The sequence below is a fragment of the Paramormyrops kingsleyae genome, chromosome 15 (genome assembly GCF_048594095.1).
Source record: "Paramormyrops kingsleyae isolate MSU_618 chromosome 15, PKINGS_0.4, whole genome shotgun sequence".
Classification (NCBI taxonomy): Eukaryota; Metazoa; Chordata; class Actinopteri; order Osteoglossiformes; family Mormyridae; genus Paramormyrops; species Paramormyrops kingsleyae.
In genome coordinates, this window is record NC_132811.1 from 2,421,198 (window position 1) to 2,444,157 (window position 22,960).

Genomic DNA, 22,960 nt, shown 5'->3' on the forward strand with positions numbered 1-22,960 from the left:
TCCAGTTACAGGAGAAGTGCATAATAAATGGTTAACGTCCACATCAATCAAGAAATGTATTTCTCTCCCGCCCCCGCCCCCATTTGAGGAGTTTCATTGGTTTTCAGGCTGCCAATCAAATACGTTGTGCCCTCTGGACTGTTCCAAGTTTCACGCTTATAATTTTTCTATATAAAAATAATAATGAAAATTATACAAAATACGACGTCATAAATTTGTCGAGTATGTAGATACATCGTTATTTTAAAAAGTCCAATAAACCCAGTGGCCGCGGTGCAAGTTAAATATTTTAAGACGTTACTCCCTATTAGTCGAAGAGGTCAAAGTTAGAAAGTCCAAAGGAGGAGCTTTTCAGGTCGCGGGCTGCAAACGAAGCTGAAAGATGGCGGTGAGTGTGGCGCTTCGGTCTACTGTGGTTTCAATGAATAAAAGCACGTTTTGTACATTTTGGGGGCTGAATTTTAAATTAACTAGACTTTAAGGTGTGTGCAATAAAAATACACCTCGAGCAGCCAAAAATAATGTAAATAAAACGGTTATACACCGGCGTGCGCTGCGTGCTGCACAAATCAAAGCGTTAATTGCCATTGCAGGATAAAGAGAAAAAGAAGAAGGAGAGTATATTCGACTTGTCCAAGTACATCGATAAAACCATCCGTGTGAAATTTCAAGGAGGGCGAGAGGGTAATATTCGCCGCAAACGGACGAGCTTGCCGGAAAGCCAGTTAGTAGTTCTATTATTTCAGCGTGGAGATAACTAACGGAATTGTATTTTGTGGTTTTGTGCGATTCTGTCCCTTTTTCAGCGAGCGGGGTGCTTAAAGGTTTCGATCCTCTTCTGAATCTCGTGTTGGATGGCACTATAGAGTACATGAGAGGTAAGAAGCGCCGGTGTTGTGCCATTTTTTTTGTTGCCTTGCCAGAGTTTGCTTCCGGAGCAAATAATTTCAATTATCTGTCGGCTTTTGCTGCGTTGTCAAAATATCACACCCATAGTTTTGAATGGGCATTTGTATAAATATTTATGCTCTCAAGATAACTTTCCCAATACTTTTAAAGGGGGTATCAATTTTTGTGCTACCTGAAACTGTTGCCTAAATTTTTCAGCGTAGTAGCCGTTTTTTTTTACACTTTTTTTTGTTGCCACACACCGCTACCTATAGTTTTCATCTATAATTGTGGAATAACTTAATTTCATCAGTAAACACAGTTCGCCCTTCTTGACTCAGACATAGACACGCAGACCTCGCTCTCAAAACACCTTGTAATGTTTTTGTGTCAAACAAATTTAGTTCCAGGTAAACTAATAAGGTTTACATTTATATTTAAATTAAACATTTATATTTTAACTAAAACAAAGCCACAATTTAAATTAGGGTCAAGCAAAACAAATACATGTGTACCGTCAAGTTTAAATGGTAAAATCTGGTCCCACATTCATGGAATTCTGAGTCCGTAACACTATAAACAATATAACAATCACCTTGATTTGTTTAATGCACATAATAAACACAAATATCAACAGAATATGACTAATGTTTAAGATAAACCATGTTAAAACTAACATACAAAGCTCCACTTCTGCTAAACATTCGAGTAGCAAAGACTTTCTGACTTAAATGATTTACGCATGTGCTGTAGCGCTAGGAAGCAGTTTGTTGGGTGGGGAAAAAAGGGCAGAACAGCCTGAATGAAGAGCAAAAATAAAGCACTTTTTTAGTATAACATTGACTGGTTTTATGTGCTTAGAACTGTACATGGTGAGCCAGGACGATCGATGTTGTGTTTTAGGCCAGACTCTGGTCCCTCTTCCAAATGGCTTGTTCCTGTCCTGATGTGCGAACCCGCACACGCGTTTGCGCACCTTTTTGCATCACCGCATTCTGAGTTTTGAACCTTTTATATTCCCCAATTTTGCCCACAGATCCCGATGACCAGTACAAACTTACAGAGGACACCAGGCAGCTGGGCTTGGTGGTGTGTCGGGGGACGTCAGTGGTGCTCATATGCCCCCAAGATGGCATGGAGGCGATTCCAAACCCATTCATCCAGCAGCAGGATGGCTAGTCCACTGTCACCTTTTCTTCCATTCTCTCCCTTCTGCAATCACACAGAGCCCTCCGTGCATCTGCCCAGGGCAGATGAGTGTCTGGGAAGAAAGATTCACATTTACTCATAAATAACCAGTTACTTACCCAGGCTTAATCTGTTAAAGGAGTGTCATTATAGTATTGCACTAAAATATGGAGAGAAACATTGTACATAGCAGTTGGTTTACACTTTTTAATTTAGCACTGCGATGGAAAAATTGATTTAAGTTTGTCTGGTGTCATTTGAGTTTTCACTTGTGTCCAGAGAGATTTGAGTTGTGACTTGTTCTGAACACACAGCTATCTGGAAAATGTACCCTTCAGTTTGTAGTCATTCTTTTAACGTTCAAATAGAAATTTGATAAATTGCTTGATGTTTGTGTCATTCTGTTATTGTGCAAAATCTGAGTGCAGAATATGAATAATTTCATGCTGGTTTAGGGTTGTAAATGTATTCTCTTGCAGCATTAGTCATTAGTAGCTTCCTCCACATACCCACATGATCTGCCAGCTCTTCCCTTGGCTGCAGAAACATGCCTTGCTCTTGAGCATTAGCCTGAATGCAGTAAACTGGATGCTGTATCTGCATCATACGCCGCGTCTTTGGCTAGAGGTGCCGTCTAAACGACGCACCTTGTGCCAGGAGTGTGTAGAACAGTGTTTCTCAGGTCAGTCCTTGGGGACCCTCGGACGGTCCACGTTTTTGCTCCGGTAGAGAGTTGAGAGGGAGGAAAAATGTGAACTGTCTGCTGGTTCCCAAGGACTGGCCTGGGACACACTGGTGGAGATGCTTTAACCCTGAGAAGAACATGGTAACTGGTTACGGAGCAGTCTAGCTCCGTGTTTCCCAATCTGGTCGTCTGGAATGTGGAGTGTCTGGCGGGGCGCTGGGAGTGAGGAAAATGTTACTTGACAATCGGTGATGAGTTTGGAGTAAAATACCTAAGATGGGCGTGAAGGGGGGGGGGAGGGGTTACCATTAACAGCTTGTAATGAAATGACCACAAGTTTTCTCTCTGTGGCTTCTGTGTGATTCTCTCATGTTTCTATGGGCTGTTCAGGGGCACCTTCATCTTCAGCTGTCACTGAGTATGAGATTTACCTGTATATCGGCTTCAGATTAGGTTTTTCCAATTTTTGTGTGCGTTTATAAAATTTTACAATGGTGATCTTAAATGTTTTGTTAGCACACTGTGTCGGTAACTTCTGCTCTTTCACTTAGGGAGACCCATCTGCTTTTTTGTTTGCAGAAATACTACATAATTGCTCATTTTATACAGTTGTTCATATGATCATATGAAATGTCTCCAGTTGTCAGTGTCACCAGCAGACATTTTCCTGCTGCACCATGTCCATCCATCCATTGGCAACGCATTAGCTGCTTATGGTCGCTGATGACAGTGTTCTGAGCTTTAGATGTGCTAATGTTTTTAGCCAATGGCATAGTGGGTGGGGGGGGGGGGGTGCTATATTTAGACCTTGTTTATCAAAGTAAAATGACTTCCAGCATTAAGCTGGAAGCAGCCTGACACATGGTCCTGGGGATAAAAATACTTCACAGGAGAAGTTTATTTGGAGTATAGTTGGTACCATGGCTTCCAGTCAGTTACAGCACGAAGCCCCCAGTCTGGACGTCAGCGCTTCTTCCGAATTGGACCCGGCTGACGTGCGCGTCTGCGGGCCTTCGGAGGAGCCGCCGCAGGGAGACGTGCCTGAGACGGTTCTCCAGGTGCAGACGGAGTGCTTCCTCGTCAGCCGGCGGAGGCTGGCCAGCCTGAGCCCTTACTTCCAGGCTCTGTTCTACGGGGGGGGCCAGGAGAGCAGCCGCAGTCACATCGAGATCAAAGGGGTGGCCCTGGAGCAGTTCCGCGTCCTGATGCATTTCGCTCGGACTTCCGAGCTGCCCCTGGACAGGGAGAATGTGCTGGGGATCCTGCAGGCGGCTGACTTCCTTCAGCTGTCGCAGGCGCGGCTGCTCTGCTGTAAGTTTCTTGAGCGCGAGCTTCACCTGAGCAACTGCATGGGCATGATGGCGTACGCCTGGCAGCTGGGCTGTCTGGAATTGTACACGGCGGCGCGAAACGTCGCGCTCAGCCACTTGCCCGCCCTTGCATGCGAGGAGGACTTTCTGTATCTGACGAAGGAGAGTGTGGCCAGCCTCCTTTCCAGCGAGGACTTGTTTCTGCCCCGGGAAGATCTAGCCTTTGAAGTGATCCTGCGATGGGCGACCTTTGACCCCAGCCGTGAGGAAGACTTCCTGGAGCTAGCTGGTCTCGTTCGACCCGAGTGCCTCTCCCTACCCTACATCAACGAGATGCTGACAAGCGTCAAGGGCTCCGATCCCCGGGCCAGACTCATATGTAAACTAGATGCACACCCACCCGCAAGCTGGACTGTTCCCCGGCCAAGCCCTCGAACCCGAGTAAGAGAAACACTCTACATCCTCGGTGGCCCCCATGATCACGATGAGCAGAGCCTGTTCCAGTTCCATCCTCGCTGTGGGATGTGGCAGTCCTGTGCGCCCTTCCGAAAGAAGAACCTCACCCAGTTTTCAGTGGCTGCTGTAGGTAATGTTTTCTTAGACAAGGAGTGGAAAAGCTTGAATGCAAAAACACAAAAGCCCGTTAGTGCTCGTTAGCATTATCTCACCCTCACAGCTGGGTCCTCTCTTTTTTACAGGTGAGAACATGGTGGTGACTGGCGGTTATTTCCGCGACGAGGTTGTCTGGTACAGTGTGGACTGGGTGCTTGTTTTCCGGTGCAGCAGTGGCACTTGGGTGGACGGACCTGCACTGCAAAAGTCCCGCCACAGCCACTGCTCGGTGGGCCTGGGGGACGAAGTGTTCGTTCTGGGTGGCAGCATGGATGAGGGGCTCGTGCCTGATGTGGAGAAGCTGCTGGTGGGGGCGGGGAGCTGGGGGAGCGTCAGCGCCATGGTGCGAGCAGTGGAGAGAGCAGCCACAGTCTCCATGGAGAACTGCATCTACGTGGCTTGTGGCTTAGACGAGAATGGGGAGGTATACAGTGGCATTCAGAGGTACCAGCTGGAGACTGACCAATGGGACGTTGTCTCCTACTCCCCTCTTCCAAGGTCTGTATTTCTCATACGTTACCTTAGGCATTGATGGATTTTTCACTTATTTAAATTTCAAGTTTTTTTTTGTCACGTATCCCAAGCAGCACAGTGGAATTATTATGCTACAGTTGCAGGGCAGGGGATGGGTGCATGGGGGGGATGGAGCAGTGCAATAAGAAACGAAACGGTTCTAAACAAAGTACATTAAGGTGAAACGATAAATATACAACAAATAGGTGGTGCATATGGGATGGACACGCACAGGTACGGAAGCGTATTACTGCCGCTACATAATAAAAAAAACATTCTCACTATCACGTTATAACATGGAAACCTATCCCGATAGGATTAAAAGTTAAATTGATCAGGGGCGGTGTTATGCATCCCCTTTGATTTTGAATTTCTGCAGCTCTCATCAAGTACATAAGAAATATATCCCCTCACCGACTTCATTACATTTGCACTGACCCCAGCCTAAAGCACGTCTTCTTAATACAATTATTTGGAGATAATTAATTAGTGTCATCTGATGTTTTCACGTTACCACGTGATACGATTTCTCGTTTTAACGTGATGTTTTCACGTTATAACGTAATATTTTCACGTTATAACGTAATAGTGAGAATATTTTTTTATGTCGTGGCAGTAATACGCTTCCGCGGCAGTAATAACCCTCGAATTACTAATTCGTGCGAACGAAATAATATTTTTTTTTCTACCGTGACACCTAAGGGGCTCCGTACTTCCGTACACAGGAGCACGTAAAAGAAGGATCAAGAACAATGATGATTGTATCCTTTGCATAACAGGTTTATAATAATCCAGACGCAGACCATGTAGATGCAGTCTTTTTCTAATTACCTAATAACCTGTGAAGTTTACCTCCACTTACTAAACAAGTGCCATTGCCGTTCACATACATTACACTTCTGTAATTATTCACTTACAGGAACTCAAAAGACTAAATAGCCTCATGCAATAATGGCCTTTACCGTACATTTGTTTAGTAGACACTTTTGTCCAAAGCGATATTCGAGTGAGGGAAGTTTGGGATGAAAGCAGGGTGTGGTCAGTCCTGATTTAGTTGGGGTTAAGGGCCTTTCTGAAGAACCCAAAAATTATATGATTACTCTGCTGGCGATGGGATATGAATGCATAGCCTTCCAGGCATGAACACAAATCCCTAGGCCACTGAGCTAACCACCATCGAATGAGTCCCAGTTCATTGGATGTTGCTCACTTCCATGATGTTTGGCATCAGCTCTTCAGAATGCTCACTCAAACGCAGCCAGACCAGTCTGAGTAGCCTGCATTGGCAGTGCATGACATTTCTGGGGTTCATTTGTAAAGTGAAAAGTATCAGCTTGTCCCAGTTATGTGTGTGAGTCCTGAAGCCAGTTCATCGTCTGATCTCAAGGTATGATCTTCAAGCAACAGTGCTCAATGGCGCCATCTATCTCTTTGGAGGTCAAGCCTTACGCCTGGATGTGAAGACCGACGAGTGGACCATTCTGGATGAAGCATGTCTAGAGAGGAAGTTCTTCACGGGGGGGACAACTTCCAGTGGGCAGATCTTCCTACTGGGGGAGCGGAAGGGAAACAAAACGCTTCCCAATATGATACTGCTGGATCCCTACACAGACACCTGTATGGAAATAGATAATGAGATTCCCTGCCCTGTTCCAATCCGCGGTTGTGTCACAGTTCGGTTCTGTAGTTGATTTTGGATGGTATCATCAATGTACCATTGTACCTGTACAGTTACCATAAGTAGGCCTACAAGTTTACACTAGACTCTCCACATACGTTACACTCTAGATCTGTTGTTTGATACGTACATTGAAATGCATGTTCATAATCCTTCCAGTTTATTGGTATCAGACATACATGCATTAAGTTTTGTTAAAATATGTTCTTTGGTAACAGGAGAGACCACTTACCAGTGTTTGGGATGCTTTGCATACTGTAAGTGGCTAAAATTAGCTTGGTCATATGATATTAAAATATTATGGTAAGAGAACTCATGACAGTTGGCACAGAGAAGCTATTTTCAGTATGAACTTGGCAGGAAAAACACCATCAAAAAGAAGTAAAGTTAGATATGTATTTCCATTGAGTGGCGCTCGTACCAAAAGTAACAGAATTTATGTTTGAATTTTTTTACTTAGTACAGTAATTCTTTTTTCAAAATTGTTTGTTTTTATTATATGATTGAGAATTTGTATTCAGTGGGTATAGAATATAATGTAACTTAATTCAATGCATTTAATTTGGATTTTATAATACAAAGTGTATAAAAATTCCATCCATCCATCTTCAGAACACATCCCTGGCGAGAATGGGGCTGAATCTTCCAATTCAGCTTTAACTGCTGCACATGCATCCATAGAACAACATGGCGGAGGGGTAGGAAGTGAGTTAAATTCACGTTGGATTTCAGAGTGTTTACATGAATAATGCCGGATCTCGTCAGGCTTTCAGCAAACACAGTAGGGAGAAAATGTCTTTGCACTAAATGATTTCAGTTACAATTTCATTTGGCTCATGAAATGATTATGATATGGTGCACTGGAGGAATACTCCCAACTGTCTATATTGCTCATAAAGCTGAACATAAACCTGAATGATTCCTAGTCTCTATGTAGTCACATAGAATGTCACAGTGCAGAGAAGGTTTTGCTGCAAGACAAGTTCATGTCCACATACAGAAAATTGGGAAGAAGAGTTGGAGTTGTCAAATTGTCCGTAGTTGTGAAGGTTGTGTGTGATGAATGTGTCCTGTGATGGGTTAGCGTCCCTTCCTGGGTTATTCTCTGCTCTGCACCTGTGGTTTCTGGGATAGGTTCTGGACCCCTGCAAACCCATCTAGGGCAAGTGGGTACAACGGATGTATGGAAAGGGGGAAAAATGGACACAGATCGAAAATTCAGTGGATTAGCCGTTCAGAATGTGTTATCAGTCCATCTCTGCAGTTTGAATTCTCTAGTGAAGTTCAGAGATGTGTGACTTCCTCGACTCCCATGGATGTACAATTTGGTTCACATAAGAACCAAAGCACTGTCCTGTGAGCTGCTCTGTTTGCCCATCCAAAGCACTAAGGGTTTCCTTCCATTCTGCAGTCCATGTGTCCTGAGGGTCTGTTTGCTGACATGAAGGGCTGAGTTTTTTCCACAGTTGGTTCCAGAATCCCTGATTTCAGTTGGGTTTTTCCATAGTCCTGAAACTGAGTGAGTGACAGTTTAGTCTGTATGCAATCTAATAATTCAATGTGGTACTTTATACACTTTAAGAATTATAGGCACTGAGTTTTTTTTTTATCTTTTTGAAAATTATTTTAAGTGAGAATATGAAACCATATGCATAACCTTGAAACCAAACTAAAATGCTAATTTAATTTTTGGCATAATGTCTAATTGTCTTTTGCTCTGTGTCTTTATCCTTTGTACTCATTGTCATGACTTTTTTGTCCGGTACAGGATTGCAGACATTGCAGTAATTCGCCATCTGTCCTTTAATTTACAAGTTTTTTATTTTCCATTATCACTCATAGAATATGAACAATTTTTGTGCTATAGAGAGTCAAAAGTTTAACATCCAATTCATTCTACAATCCTACAATAACTATAATTCTTTCTGTACCTTAAAGAAATTTTACAGAATTATAGAAAATTATGGAAAGAAAATTATAAAAATGATCAAATTAATGATAAAGAAAACTCAGGGCAGGAGGAATATGACCATCAAATATTGCACCTTCACACAAAAGCAGGAACATGTCAGGGTGGTTTGCTTGCAAACTGTGCATCAGGCAACCCAAACTAGATTAAATATTCCTCCAACATTAAACGAATAAAGAAATTAAAGAAGCTGCAAGCTAAACACAACTAAACATGTAAATATTATCCTGAAATTGACCATCCCCCATGGCATTGACAGGCTCTTGGGTCACCTTCTGTCTGACACTTGGGGGCGCTCTTGTACCACACATTGTTAGTCTAACTTATGATGTTTTCAAGCCAAATCCCAAAAACTTATTATTATAAAAAGCAGTAGGTTTCATAAAAACTTAAAACAACATTAGCAACTTAAACTTTGCAACATTACTAACAGCTTAAGTAACACTTTACTGTGCTGTACTGAGGCATAAATGTTACATATATTTTATCTTGTAGCAGATTATTAGTAGAATTAAAGTTAGTGGTGATGCCAGTGTAACTTCACAGAATAGGCCAGATTGAACATTCTGGTTTGCTAATTATACTGTTTTTCTAAATGGACTCTATATGAATGACTAACAATGAACTTTGCTACCAATGTCTTGAGAGTAATCTCGGTTACAACTTTTGTTGCATTTGCATAACAACACAAAAAAACAGGTAAGAGACACTAAAAATGTTCATTGATTGCCAAAAATCCATACAGTTTAGAAAGTGTAGTTTGAAATTATCAGTGGGCCATGTGCAGTAAATAAGGAATGACTATTAATATGTAATGAACAACAGAGTGGCATTTCTGAACATTTCACATAGTACAGAAGCATATGACTACCTGGTCTTGGGCATTGTGCAGGTAGAACCCTTCCTCCTGTTGCTGAAATTGTTGAGGACACAATTGGACAAGACAGTCAGCTTTGATTTGAGGGCACACTCTCTTTCGTTCCGGGCAGACACATCTTCCTCATCTGCCCTCTCATCCTCTTCATCAGAGCTCTCTTCATCACTGCGCTCATCTCGCTTCACCTACAGGACCAGGAGAGTTGAGCTTGGTTTGACGTAGATCGAGGACAACCCAACACTAATATCACACCATGAGGATTATCTTTAACCGTTCAGGCTTTTGGTCTCGCTGTACGCCGGAGCATGCTGGGTAATCCATAGGGGAGCCGTACTCACCTTGCCCAGGAAGATAAATTTGTAGACCATACGCAGGATGAGCCAGGCCCAGAACACATGCAGCGCTTGGAGAACCAGCAGAAGGACATTAAAGAAGTAATAGCCAAAGAAAGGTTTGAAGAACTCCATAGACAAGACCAGCGTCGCATGGATGATCCTGAAAGCAAAGAGATGGCATGAATCATTCAGCACCCTGACCTACTGCATTTCACAGCATTGCGCCACTGAGTGTAACGCCCGGTGAACCAGGTTCATTAAGAAAACCGGACTGGTCTGAGTGTGATTCTTTAGCAAATCGTCATTCCATGGTTACACCTTTATTGTCATATCAGAAGCTAGTCTCGTACTTGCCGGGAAACAGCACGAGGCGGGTCACCAGGAAGAGCACAGCAAAAATGACAAACAAAACGTCACATATCTTCTTCCAGCCAGCGTAGTTTAACATCTTGGCAGACTGTGGAGAGACAACACATATACTATCTGCTCATCTGCTCTATTTCGGCTAAACAGGACACCATACAACAAGCCTCATGCTCGTCCACTAGCAACTGTTATTAATCTTATTTAGATGTGTTTTGATTTGCCTAAAATTTGGACATTGAGGCATTTGAACAAAGATACAATGTGATCACACACAAGGAGATTAGGGCAGGGATCCTTCTGTGTCCTCAGGTATTTGCTCCTGAAGGGAGTTTGTACATAAGAGTCACAAACGCTGCCCTATAACTCTGACCAATGGAATACACCAATTCCCAATAGAAAACACCGTTGCAAATTATGAACTTGAAGTCTACATGCCAAGTGAGTCATATTCCAAGTGAGTGCACCGTCAACTGAAACGTAATAATAGTATAATAAAATTCGGTATGCTGGAAATCACACAGAGCTACTCCTACCTCTAGGAGAATATCCGTCGAGTCGTGAATCATCAATACCAGTGTCCCAATACGGACGTAATTGGCACAGTACGAGAAGCCAATCAGGAAGATGGTGGTCACATGATGAATGATCTGTTCTTTGAAATCCTGGGAAGAAAAAAAATTAATTGAATCTGGGGTAGATACTTCCAAACTACTTGTTCTGAATACTGACCTGTCAGTAAGTGTCATGTGGCGTATTTTAGACCAGTTAATTATAGGACTGCAAATACATATCTTTCAGTAATGTTTACAGGCACTCAGTGACTTCTAAGTGAATTAATGTATTTTCATTTGTCCATAAGGGGTTATAAAGGCACTATGACCATGTGTTTCCTGGAACAGCAGCAGTGCACTATTGCCTGCACTGATCCATTTCTGTAGGATTTTAAACAGAAAATCAGCGGGAGTGCAGACAGAAAGCAAAGTGCTATTGGTAAACGCCCACTATGGAGGCTGGTGTGATTTGCCTGGGTGGTAAGGGAAGGCAGACTGGGCTGCTGGAAAGGTGATCTGGGTGTGACTTGCCCCAGTACAATTCATTAAATCAGATCTGAGACAAAATAGAGACTGAAAGTCAAACACTGAAGATGTGACTATAGAGTGAATGTGAATGTGATCAACGACGACAAATCAGTCAACTGCAAACCAAGATTACAAGACCGGTAATGTGAACTAAGATAAAAGTTCCAGAGCATAAATACCCTGTACGCTTTTCAAAAGGCCATAATACATAAACGTATTATCTGCCGTGTTGTACACAGCTTCAGGCAAAAGCATTTGCTAAATAAATATGAATGAAAATATATAAAGACTGCAATTTCTGTCTTTAATAAGTAAACGGGACAGCAGAGCAAACAGACATGAACCAAGAGATCGTCAAATCCAGTGACCCAGTGACCTTTGCAGAGACAGAGAATTGGGACTTTCTAGTGACATATGCATATCTACAACAGTGCAGTGTCGGGGGGGGGGGGGTGGCTTAGCCCCTCGGCTGAAGCGTACCTTCCTCTTCACATCCACGGAGACACAGAGAAGGAGGGACCAGTAGAAGGCCAGTTCCATTGCGTAATACCAGTAGTGAGCTTCTGCGATGGACTGTGGAGACCAGCATGAAAGAAAGCACTTTACACAGCGTGTAGTTGGAGTATGGAATAGTCTTCCGGTTAGTGTAGCGGAAGCTAAAACCCTGGGTTCCTTTAAATCAGAGCTAGATAAGACTTTAACATAACTTTCGTAAATCTCCCAAGGCCAAGCCGTAAGAGCAGTGGAGTCGACGTAGGGGAAGTAAACACGCTGCAGATTACAGAACCCAAGGCGAGGGGGGGGGAGCTGTGAAACAATAGGGGGAAGTACTCAAGGACTTGCTCTGCAGCCAAATTCATATCCTTTTGTATGAAAAGAGGGAGAGTTTCCTATTTACAAAAGAAACTATTTTAGGTGTGTGGTGCAACAAAGCCCAGTTAACACTCAGCATTTCAGTGCTGTTATGAACTTGTTTCCTTATGACGTTGATGTGTTGGGCCGAGAGAGACGTGGATGATCACGCATATTTAGTCCACGCGTGCATGTGTTTGGGTGGAGCAGTCACAGGTGCCGCCTGGACTCACTTGTTTTGGGTATCCGTGCCAGCATGCCCTCTGGTCCCAAAGCCAAGGCGCCTGAGGGCAGGAAGAGAGAGAGAGCCAGTGAAAGCAGGAAGCGAGTCTGAGGGCAGGAACGACGAGGGCGTAGGCAGGACGGGTCCATCACAGGGCACACGCACAAAAGGCGTCCATCACAGGGCACACGCACACAAGGCGTCCATCACAGGGCACACGCACACAAGGCGTCCATCACAGGGCACACGCACACAAGGCGTCCATCACAGGGCACACGCACACAAGGCGTCCATCACAGGGCACACGCACAAAAGGCGTCCATCACAGGGCACACGCACACAAGGCGTCCATCACAGGGCACACGCACAAAAGGCGTCCATCACAGGGCACACGCACACAAGGCGTCCATCACAGGGCACACGCACACAAGGCGTCCATCACAGGGCACACCCACACACAAGACGTCCATCACAGGGCACACACACACAAGGCGTCCATCACAGGGCACACACACACAAGGCGTCCATCACAGGGCACACACACACACAAGGCGTCCATCACAGGGCACACACACACAAGGCGTCCATCACAGGGCACACGCACAAAAGGCGTCCATCACAGGGCACACGCACAAAAGGCGTCCATCACAGGGCACACGCACACAAGGCGTCCATCACAGGGCACACACACACAAGGCGTCCATCACAGGGCACACACACACACAAGGCGTCCATCACAGGGCACACACACACACAAGGCGTCCATCACAGGGCACACACACACAAGGCGTCCATCACAGGGCACACACACACAAGGCGTCCATCACAGGGCACACACACACAAGGCGTCCATCACAGGGCACACACACACAAGGCGTCCATCACAGGGCACACACACACAAGGTGTCCATCACAGGGCACACGCACACACAAGGCGTCCATCACAGGGCACACACACACACAAGGCGTCCATCACAGGGCACACGCACACAAGGCGTCCATCACAGGGCACACACACACACACACACACAAGGCGTCCATCACAGGGCACACACACACAAGGCGTCCATCACAGGGCACACACACGCATACAAGGCGTCCATCACAGGGCACACACACACAAGGCGTCCATCACAGGGCACACACACACAAGGCGTCCATCACAGGGCACACACACACAAGGCGTCCATCACAGGGCACACACACACACAAGGCGTCCATCACAGGGCACACACACACAAGGCGTCCATCACAGGGCACACACACAAGGTGTCCATCACAGGGCACACGCACACACAAGGCGTCCATCACAGGGCACACACACACAAGGCGTCCATCACAGGGCACACGCACACAAGGCGTCCATCACAGGGCACACACACACACACAAGGCGTCCATCACAGGGCACACGCACACAAGGCGTCCATCACAGGGCACACACACACACACACACACACACAAGGCGTCCATCACAGGGCACACACACACAAGGCGTCCATCACAGGGCACACACACACACACACACACCACGCTACAGGCCATTCAGAGGTCGTCAATCACCTAACCACAGGACTTTGGTTTACTAGACGTAACCAGAGAACCAAGAGAACAGCAAACATGGGGAGAACATGTGAAACTTCACCCCCACAAAGACACACCCTCCACACAAACACAACTGGATCACTTACATTGATCAAAGATGCGAGACCGACAAAAAACGCCAAGAGGTAGAAAGCAAACCTCCAGCTGCAAAACGAAAGAGAACAGGATAAAGACCAGAGGGCCGATGCCTGTGTATGATAAAGCAGCGGGAGGGAGAAGCACGCGCAATGTGCATAGGTGGAAATTTCAGGTCCAGAAAGTAAAAAATCCTGACCAGGATTTAGTTTCAACCAACCAGTTGAATATAAAGAGTCACAGTCATATAGTACTCAACAGGTTGGCTGAAACAAAATCTTGGCCTGGATTTTTACTTTCTGAACCTGAAACTTCCACCTCTGGCAGTGTGTGACTTTCAGAAGTACCACGTTAACGCAGGACTTACCAGGCTTCGCAGAACTTCTTGGTGTTGCTCGGCCTGTCCTGATTCCTGCGATGACGGAACCATGTCTCGACTTGCCGCTGAGTGAGATCGCACTTCTTACTGAGGCTGATGATGGAGCTCTGAACAGGGGCGGAAAGAATTAAAGCACGCTGGCTGGTGTGTTCAAGGAGACGGTACAGATAAATAAAGCTGGGAAAAGGTTTTTTCCCCAGGCATTCAGATCCTTAGGGGACAGTGTTTAGGATCTATGCATAGACGGTGTCCCACTACAGCCTACTCAACATACTCCTGTGCAGCCTCAGATGTTCTCCCGTTGGACGTATATAAATACTTTTGACTTCCACCTGTCGCATTACTGCAAATTGCACTCTATTTATGGATATTTATGATTAATGTTTAATGTTTATTGATGTTATTTATCTTTAGCTTCTTTCCAATTGTGTCTCTGCTTTCACAGCCCTACAGCAACTAAGCATTTCACTGCATTTTGTACCGAGAATAACTGTGTACGTGACAAATAAAACCATGATTGATTGAGAAATCGATAATTGCAAACCGCCCAAGACTAATATGAGTGCAGATTTGCCCTGTCACGCTTAAACTTGACTTGTAGACAGTGACACAGTTCAAGGCCCTGCAGGGGGAGGAGTCTCTCGTAAATGTGTTGCCCGCAGGTGACGTGGGAACTCCCCGCTGCAGAGGCACATATGAATAATAAAAATGACCTAATAACTTCATTGATCCCTGCGGGGAAACTCTCCTCTTGCTTTCCATGACGCACACAGGAGAGAGCAAGCTTGGCTGGGAAGGGAGGCCACCTACAGCAGCACCCATGGAGCTGGGGAAGCTGGGCTTGAACTGGTAACCATCTGATGACTGCCACTGAGCCATAGGCTGCCCCTGCCCAGACAAGTGAGTGGAGTACAGAATGGCTATCCAGTGAAGAGCACGCGTGTTCTTAGAAATTCTGGGCACCAAGTAAAATGTCACCTTGAGCTCTACGGCGCAATTTCACATATTACCTTCGCAACCTGGATCTACCGGGGTATCCCTGCCTCTCTCAGGCCCCGATCCTGAGCGGCTTATGCAAGAGGGAAGCCTGCAAGGTCCCTGAAAGTTATAAAATTCCTCCTCAGCAATTCCATCATAATTTAACTTGGAGTTTATGTGGTCGGCAGTCATCTATTGTCACACTAACTCAACTCAATGAAAATCACCATAAACGTGATGTTTTTTTCTGAAAGAGCAGCAGCCCTTTTCTGTAATACTACTCCAGGAACCAAGGACAGGAGCATTAAACCAAAGGATCCTTAAAAAATAGGATCCAGGAACCAAGGTCTCCAGTCCAACCGTCTCAACCTACTGTGAAAATAGTACTTTAGGCCAAGGTTACGGCATTCGCTGTTTAAACTGGGCCTCAGTTTGGTCTCCTCTTTACCCATCCTGGCTGTGCTCTGATACCTTCATTCATTATGTTATGTTACAGTCAATCTATAAATCAATAAGAGGACCTGGGAGGGCTGGATAAAGGAAGTAAGCTGGATGGTAAAGGTTCACCTTTAACCTGAGAATAATTACACATTATAAAAAGTTATTTTTTTCTCTAAAAAACCCAAAATCAGACAGATATTCAACTTTAAAAAGTCGCCCCACCACACAACGCACAGCTTTTCTGAAGTATTGCTACCATACTGGCAGTCTTAAGAAATGCATGACCCTACGAGGACATCATGATGGATCAGGGACTTCATTAGACACACAAAGGGCACCAAGTTATACTTGGGAGCTTCATCAATTATTTCTGTGTTACCAATAAGGCCAAATGCTTCCTTATTCTACCCCCAGTGTGAGCGGAGACAGGTTCTCCTCAAGATGCTCCTGTGGTGCAATAACAGGAGAATATGGTTATTATATAAGCCCGACCCTCCCTTTCTCCTCACCTTAAAACTTCCTGGCCATAAAATAAAAGACTGTTTTTTTGTATTGGTATCACAAAGAGACACTGATATCCAGCTGTTTGTCAAACATCTATGCCCACCAGTGAATATTAATTCAGATAAAGTCAGTTTCCTTGTGCTTTGCAGACATTGGAGATTCGAGATCAAGCTACAGATACACACTGATAGGCTGTATTCTAGTGATAGACAAAGAGACCCTTCATGAACCATTTGCTGTATTTTTTTACACCACTAGATGGTGCTCTTGGTTTGCTTTGGGGCATCGTTTGTATCTGTCTTTCGTACAAGAAGCACCATTAGAATACCTGGGCTGTACATCTAAGGGGGCAGCAAACCTCACCCAAGAAACAGCCACCAGGTTAGCTCTGGGCCATCAGTGGAAAAATATTTAATTCACCTTCAAACAATTGAAAATCAAACTGGAAAAAAAACACTCTGCCTACTCTAGCAGACTCACCTGTGAAGGCTGATGGCTGTTTTGATTATAGAAGGATTCCAGCTCAGACACAGGAGAGACTCGTACCCGAATCCGGTCCCGCACCCCCAGCTGCACGCTCAGGGGCCGTGCCACTGCCCTGGAGGGAGTTCAAGGCTGGTTAGGGGTCTGCAAACTTTCAGCTTCTCTGCATAGGCTATGCACTAAACATTGCTACAGTGCATATTTAAGAATGTCCCAGAAATAGTAACCTTCCATTTCAAATGGCTACTTGATATGAGGGCACATCATTTAAAGTGGGGACCATCCTTTGTGGGAGGAGCAAATAAAGAGTATGATTTGTAGTCTAATGAAATGATGCTTTATTTCTCATTTTTCGATATATGAGTCTGGATACACTAGAATGCTTTTTTTTTGCACATCTCATCCTGCTCTCCTTTGAGACACACACAGGTGACAGCAAAGCTGTCAGAGTGCAGAGTCATTTATCGTTTCTCAGGGGGTGATGGACCTTGCTCAACAACAGCATGATTATACCAAGGATGGGATTTGAACCAGCAAGCTTCTGATCACAGACACAAAAACTTCATCTGCTGAGCCCCCCAAGAAGGGCATACCACATCGGTGTGTGTGCGTGTTTCTGTATGCACATGTGAGTGTTCATCGGTGTGTGTGTGTTCACCCTGTGCGTTTGACCTCAAATAACCAAGACCAGAGAGAAGAAGGGGAGGTCAAGGCCCTCCAGGCCCTGTTTCCCTGTTTGCCATGAGAAATACTGAAATCCAGACAACTCCACTCACGGGGGCTCTACTCCCTTAAGCATTATGTTACTCCCTCATACATTACTCCCTTATACATTACTCCCTCATACATTAAATTACTCCCTTATACATTACTCCCTCATACATTACATTACTCCCTTATACATTACTCTCTCGTACATTAAATTACTCCCTTATACATTACTCCCTCATGCATTACATTACTCCCTTATACATTACTCCCTCATGCATTACATTACTCCCTTATACATTACTCCCTCATGCATTACATTACTCGCTTAGACATTACTCCCTCTTACATTACATTACTCCCTTATACATTACTCCCTCATACATTACATTACTCCCTTATACATTACTCCCTCATACATTACATTACTCCCTTATACATTACATTACTGCCTTATACATCACTCCCTTATACATTACTCCATCATACATTACATAACTCCCTTACACATCACTAAGCTATGTGTTCACCTCCTTAGGCTATCACTTACCTAACCATTTAGCGTGTTTTGAATAAGCGATTTGTATGCATGACAAGCGGCCTTCTTAGTTTCGGCACGGTTCCTTATTTATGCCGGAAACATCAAATAAGAAAACCGCCACTAAGCGTTCAGCCCATACTAAAGGATTGTATCTCTTTGTTACTCGTCACTCTGCACCACTCCTGGTCGCATTCCTTGTAACAGGTTCCTTTGCATAATACACAGGTACAGAGACACCTGTGTTCCTGGCAGAGGCCTCTGGCTGAGGCGAGGCTCAGAGGCTGAGAGAGCGAGAGGGCCATGCACAGGGACGAGCGACCAACCACATGCAAGGCACCTGGAGCCCCGCCCCTGAGCGTTTACCTCTCGAAGACGAAACGCAGGCCGACGAAGCCCAGGGCCAGGGGAAGCGTGGCGAGCAGGTCTCGCGGCCGAGGGGTGCCTCCCTCCATCTCCATGTCATCCCAGGTGATGCCCGGGGGGAGCCAGTACTCGTGCCACCACAGCCATCGATCTAACAGTGCCTCCATCTTGTGGGGGGTGGGGGGGGGTGCGCATATTTGGAAATTACAGGTGAGGCGTGCTTCACTGGGTGGGTGTGAAAACGCGTCATATTCCATCAATCAAAGGTGATGAGTGAAGTCTGTTAGCTTAGTAGAAAATATTTTGCTTCACTTTAAGTGAGCTAAGAGTACTACTGTTTTGCACAATTACTACCGCAGGTAAAGGATAAACTGTCGACCACGGGTGCAGATTTGAATATGTGTGTTTAGCGCGAGGGGGGTTATTTAGTCGCTAACAAAGCTAAAACCCAACTGATGCTCATTCTACCAACCACATCAGGGGTACGTAACTGGCGGACTGCGCATGCGGACCACGCGATCGATCCTCCCCGCAGCTCAATAATCCCCTAGGGCCTAGGCACATTTTATAAAGGGACCGCCCCCCGCAAAGCATTGACCCCCACCATTCTCCACGAAGTATGCAAATTCTTAGAACTCGACAACTGATTGTTAAATATCAGAAGAACACATTTTAATATAAGCCTACTCAAGTAAATGACAAAGTACCAATCCAAATGCATGCTATGTACCAAATTCACCAGAACTCAACTGTGGTGAACCAAATGTATCTATTACTGGTGTGTGATGTCCTGTCAGTATTTCAAAACGATAGGATGACCCTGGAGTAAAGGATCGCTAATCATCCTTTGAAAAATATGGAGCAACTAACACCTGACCTGATGCTGCAACATCATAAGCGACCAAGTAAATCCAGAAAGTCCAGAATGAAAGATCGCACATGTAAAGGCATGACAACCACTGAACAACAATGTTTTTCTATAACAGAATAAAATCAAGAGAAATTACTAGCGAAACAAATAGCTACACTGCGACATATAACATTAATAGAAGTAGCGGTAGTAGAAGTAATAAAAGTCACTGCAGGATGATAGATGGCTGATGAGACGTCAAGGTAATTAAGTGTAAGAATGGAATTTTACAAAATATCGTAATGAACACGCGACAGACATGCCACATGATAGAACTTTCCCGGACCCTGTATGGCCGGAGTCCACGCCAAACGCAAACCACAAGGAAGGGCACTAACGCCGCCAGTTACCCACTCACCGCCCGGTCTCCTGCCCCGTACTACACCCCGGGTGTCCCGCAGCATGTATGGGGTCGCCTTCCCCCCCCACCTCGGTAAATACCAGCATTCCCGCTATCTCTGAAACCCCGCAACAGACTGGCTGGAATGGGCGGGGAGGACTGCCCTATAATAAACACCCGGACACCTGGTCCTATAGCCGCTGCAATATACACGGTTTGGGCAAAACGTTTTATGGTGGTTTTCAATCACTCTAGTACAGCAAATAATTGTAAATCACACTAATACTTATTTCGAAAATAACCTATATTTTACAGATATAACATGAAATTACATCAAACCACTTATCGTCTTACAAATTTCTGACCGAATACTGAAATGTAAACAATTTTCTTTTTAACTGCACAATAGCCAATATTACATTTTAAAATCATCATATTATTAAAAGCAGGCATGGCATGGTTTTACGCCAGTCATGTTGAGAAGAGTTTTAAGTTTAAATTACCTGTTCGGGGAATGTCGTTAATCTACAGGCTGGTGTCGCCTGGCTCTTTCTGAAGCCTCGACTCAGGGCAGGATAGTAATAATTCTAATGAGATGCCTTTCAGCATAAGCCGCATTACATAAAAGGCGAATGCGACGTCTTACTCATACGCCTCTGGCTAAGAAACTTACATACATCTTCATTTCTGCCGATGACCATAGCGGACCTGCAAGGAACACTTCGTGGGTTGTTTCGGTAGGGACGAGCGCCCCCAAGTGCTGATTTAGTGCGCTACTGTAAACGCAGCATCGCTTTGCCCGAGAGATCGCACTGTGCCCCCATCGGCTGACCTCCTGCAGTGCTCAGAAAATAAATACGAAATACCATCTAAAAACGATCATTTAAATATCTATCTATCTATCTATCTATCTATCTATCTATCCGTACGTCCGTCCGTCCATCCATCTGTATGTTATAACATAGGCCAAATTTTAAACTCATTTTCTTATATAAAACGGGTTATATAATCTCTTTGGTAGTCTTATATAAATGGTTCATTTAGTATCACATTTGCGAAATAGAATTCCGAATATAATTTATCATATTCAACAGAAAGATATCATATCTTGATTTAAGAGTCTTTGGTTAAATGGGGTATTAAAGAGGTGAAGGCCAGTCAAAACAATCAAGGCGAGAAACTGGCGTATGTGTAATCACTTCAGATAGAAGTAAACGGGATAGCAGCAATGCATGCGGAAGTCGTGGTCAAGTTTACTGAAGAGTCAGCGAAGTGCTGTTGTGTGATGAGAACTCTTAACTAATTCTTCCTTACTTTCACCCACCCTGTCCAGCTGATAAATGAATTCTTGGACTCGAGAACAAATCTTCCGGTGATTTTTCAAGAGCTCAATTAGATTTCCTTATACATGAACTCACTATGAACTCAGCATGGAATTTGTGATGGAGTCACCTTCTCCCATGCAAAATTAATCAACCTATTATAGAAAAAGATTTTTAAAGAAAATGTTACACTTATTTGATCTGGGCGTGTGAAATTAGTCTTGCCTTCACGTCTGAAAGCGGAGAGTGTGTTTCTGGCACTGCGATCTCAGTCTGATCAAAATAAAGGGTGAAATCTGGGGCGATATGCGCTGTGCCAGACATCTTATTGCTATGGGGTTCTGTACTTCTATCACTGCAAGAACTTAGAATGGAAATAAATTGAAATTCAAAGTGGGAGCTTTCAAGGCATAACGTCCACTTGCTTCCACCCTCAAGTCTGGCCAGGGATGGATCCTTATTACCTCTGAAGGGTCCTTACAGATGCAGTAGATCCCGCCCACTTTGGCTGTCCTGTCTGGCTTTGGGCGGCAGACAGCGAGCTCATTTTCCTGGCTGCTATTCCAGATGGCTCCTGGCCAAGGTTTACAAAGGGGTACCATGACTCCCTACCCTAACTTCTATGTCCTGGGGGGGTGTAGTGAACCCCCCCAGCATTTCGGTGGTGGTCACCTGGTCTGCTTATTTTCACACATGGAGCTGGCTTGGTTTTGCCATGGAGAATTCTCCATAGATTATATTTCACATGTAATTACTTCACACCCCAAAGAACAACTTATCTAGGATACGGGTGTTTTCATAGGATGGCTGAAAATAAATATTCACACAGGTGCATCCAAAAATGCATTGGATTAGTTATGTACTACATACACAGGAAAACTGGTGTGTCCACGTGCAATCATGCGTGAGAATACAGCGGCATCCATGCAGGCTGCACTAAACAAAAAGACAGTTTTGCAGATATTCATCTGTCCTGTTCAGGCTCACAGATCACCTTTCCCAGGCAGAATAGGGCACCGTGCAGGAGACGGCCCAGGATCGGATGCCAGTCCAGCGTTAGACAGGAAGCCTGCAAGAACAGAATGCAGATGCAAACTCCACAGACACACAGCAGGGGTTGGATTCGAGCCCCCAGCCCAGAATGTGTGAGACAGCAGAACTTTGCTCTGGGTCGCCTTGTTCAGGTTTGAGATGAACAGAATTCACATGCCTGTTTGCCGTTAAATGCTCAGGCAGCTCCTCATCCTCCCAGCCTCATGTCAGCCTCCGGTCTACACTGCTTCTCTCCCAGGTATATTTTCGGCTGATTTATGACACAAAGCCACCACTTTGTGCTGAGTTTTGTCAGAGCTCACGCTTAATTTATTGACTTAATTCCCCCATTGTTCCTGGTCAGATGAGGCACAGCTTAGAGAAATGTTAGATTATGGCCACACAACTAGGGGCAGGTGGGTGTGGGTAATGATGGAGGCGATGGGATCTGATCCAAGGATCCAAACTTTGGATACAAGGATCTAAGCTTTGGCTGCATTAGGAATAAAATGAACCTTCCCACTTAGTCACTGGGAGACAGATGGGAAAAGGGGAAGAGCAGACTCAGTAGAAAGTGATGTGTATTTTCCCGACACCCAGCACGCAAAATGGCTTGCAGTTAAATGACTCAGAAAAACACAGCCCCACTCTCTTGTGTCCGTGTTGTTCCAGCGGCAGTTTAATTTTCTCATGGAAAAAAGCACCA

At 44.8% G+C, this 22,960-nt stretch overlaps 3 protein-coding genes across 7 annotated transcripts; 2 read left to right on the forward strand and 1 right to left on the reverse strand.

The window, feature by feature from the left end:
• Positions 1-237: 237 nt before the first annotated feature.
• On the forward strand, positions 238-2,464 carry lsm7 (LSM7 homolog, U6 small nuclear RNA and mRNA degradation associated). The gene is made up of 4 exons (XM_023843814.2): positions 238-388; positions 594-684; positions 807-878; positions 1,925-2,464. The coding sequence occupies exons 1-4, from the start codon at positions 383-385 to the stop codon at positions 2,065-2,067; spliced, it is 312 nt and encodes a 103-aa protein (XP_023699582.1). The 5' UTR covers positions 238-382; the 3' UTR covers positions 2,068-2,464.
• Positions 2,465-3,553: 1,089 nt separating this feature from the next.
• LOC111860424 (kelch-like protein 23) lies at positions 3,554-7,190 on the forward strand. Its single transcript, XM_023844152.2, has 3 exons — positions 3,554-4,657; positions 4,770-5,181; positions 6,584-7,190. Exons 1-3 carry the CDS (start codon positions 3,682-3,684, stop codon positions 6,885-6,887), a joined length of 1,692 nt encoding a protein of 563 aa, XP_023699920.1. The 5' UTR covers positions 3,554-3,681; the 3' UTR covers positions 6,888-7,190.
• Positions 7,191-7,417: 227 nt separating this feature from the next.
• Positions 7,418-20,642, reverse strand: LOC111860425 (ceramide synthase 2-like). 5 transcript variants are annotated; one of them, XM_023844154.1, is made up of 12 exons: positions 20,404-20,642; positions 18,651-18,817; positions 17,036-17,153; positions 14,621-14,739; positions 14,265-14,322; positions 12,586-12,636; positions 11,981-12,073; positions 10,955-11,083; positions 10,406-10,512; positions 10,059-10,215; positions 9,715-9,905; positions 7,418-8,389 (listed from the first exon to the last, which is right to left on the reverse strand). In XM_023844154.1, the coding sequence occupies exons 2-12, from the start codon at positions 18,815-18,817 to the stop codon at positions 8,362-8,364; spliced, it is 1,218 nt and encodes a 405-aa protein (XP_023699922.1). In that variant the 5' UTR covers positions 20,404-20,642; the 3' UTR covers positions 7,418-8,361. The 5 variants fall into 5 exon arrangements, with proteins under 5 accessions (XP_023699922.1, XP_023699921.1, XP_072556224.1 ...); XM_023844153.2 differs by having other exon boundaries at positions 20,574-20,632; XM_072700123.1 differs by lacking the exon at positions 20,404-20,642 and adding an exon at positions 19,919-20,375.
• Between the last annotated feature and the right edge of the window lie 2,318 nt (positions 20,643-22,960).

Coding starts and splice junctions, on each gene's coding strand:
- LOC111860424 (XM_023844152.2), top strand. CDS start 3,682: ATGGCTTCCAGTCAGTTACAGCACGAAGCCCCCAGTCTGGACGTCAGC. Junction 4,658..4,769: donor GTTTTCAGTGGCTGCTGTAG/GTAATGTTTTCT, acceptor TCTTTTTTACAG/GTGAGAACATGGTGGTGACT. Junction 5,182..6,583: donor TCCTACTCCCCTCTTCCAAG/GTCTGTATTTCT, acceptor TCTGATCTCAAG/GTATGATCTTCAAGCAACAG.
- lsm7 (XM_023843814.2), top strand. Junction 685..806: donor ATTTCAAGGAGGGCGAGAGG/GTAATATTCGCC, acceptor TCCCTTTTTCAG/CGAGCGGGGTGCTTAAAGGT. Junction 879..1,924: donor CACTATAGAGTACATGAGAG/GTAAGAAGCGCC, acceptor TTTTGCCCACAG/ATCCCGATGACCAGTACAAA.
- LOC111860425 (XM_023844153.2), bottom strand. Junction 14,323..14,620: donor AAGAAGTTCTGCGAAGCCTG/GTAAGTCCTGCG, acceptor TTCGTTTTGCAG/CTGGAGGTTTGCTTTCTACC. Junction 11,084..11,980: donor CCGTGGATGTGAAGAGGAAG/GTACGCTTCAGC, acceptor TTTTCTTCCCAG/GATTTCAAAGAACAGATCAT.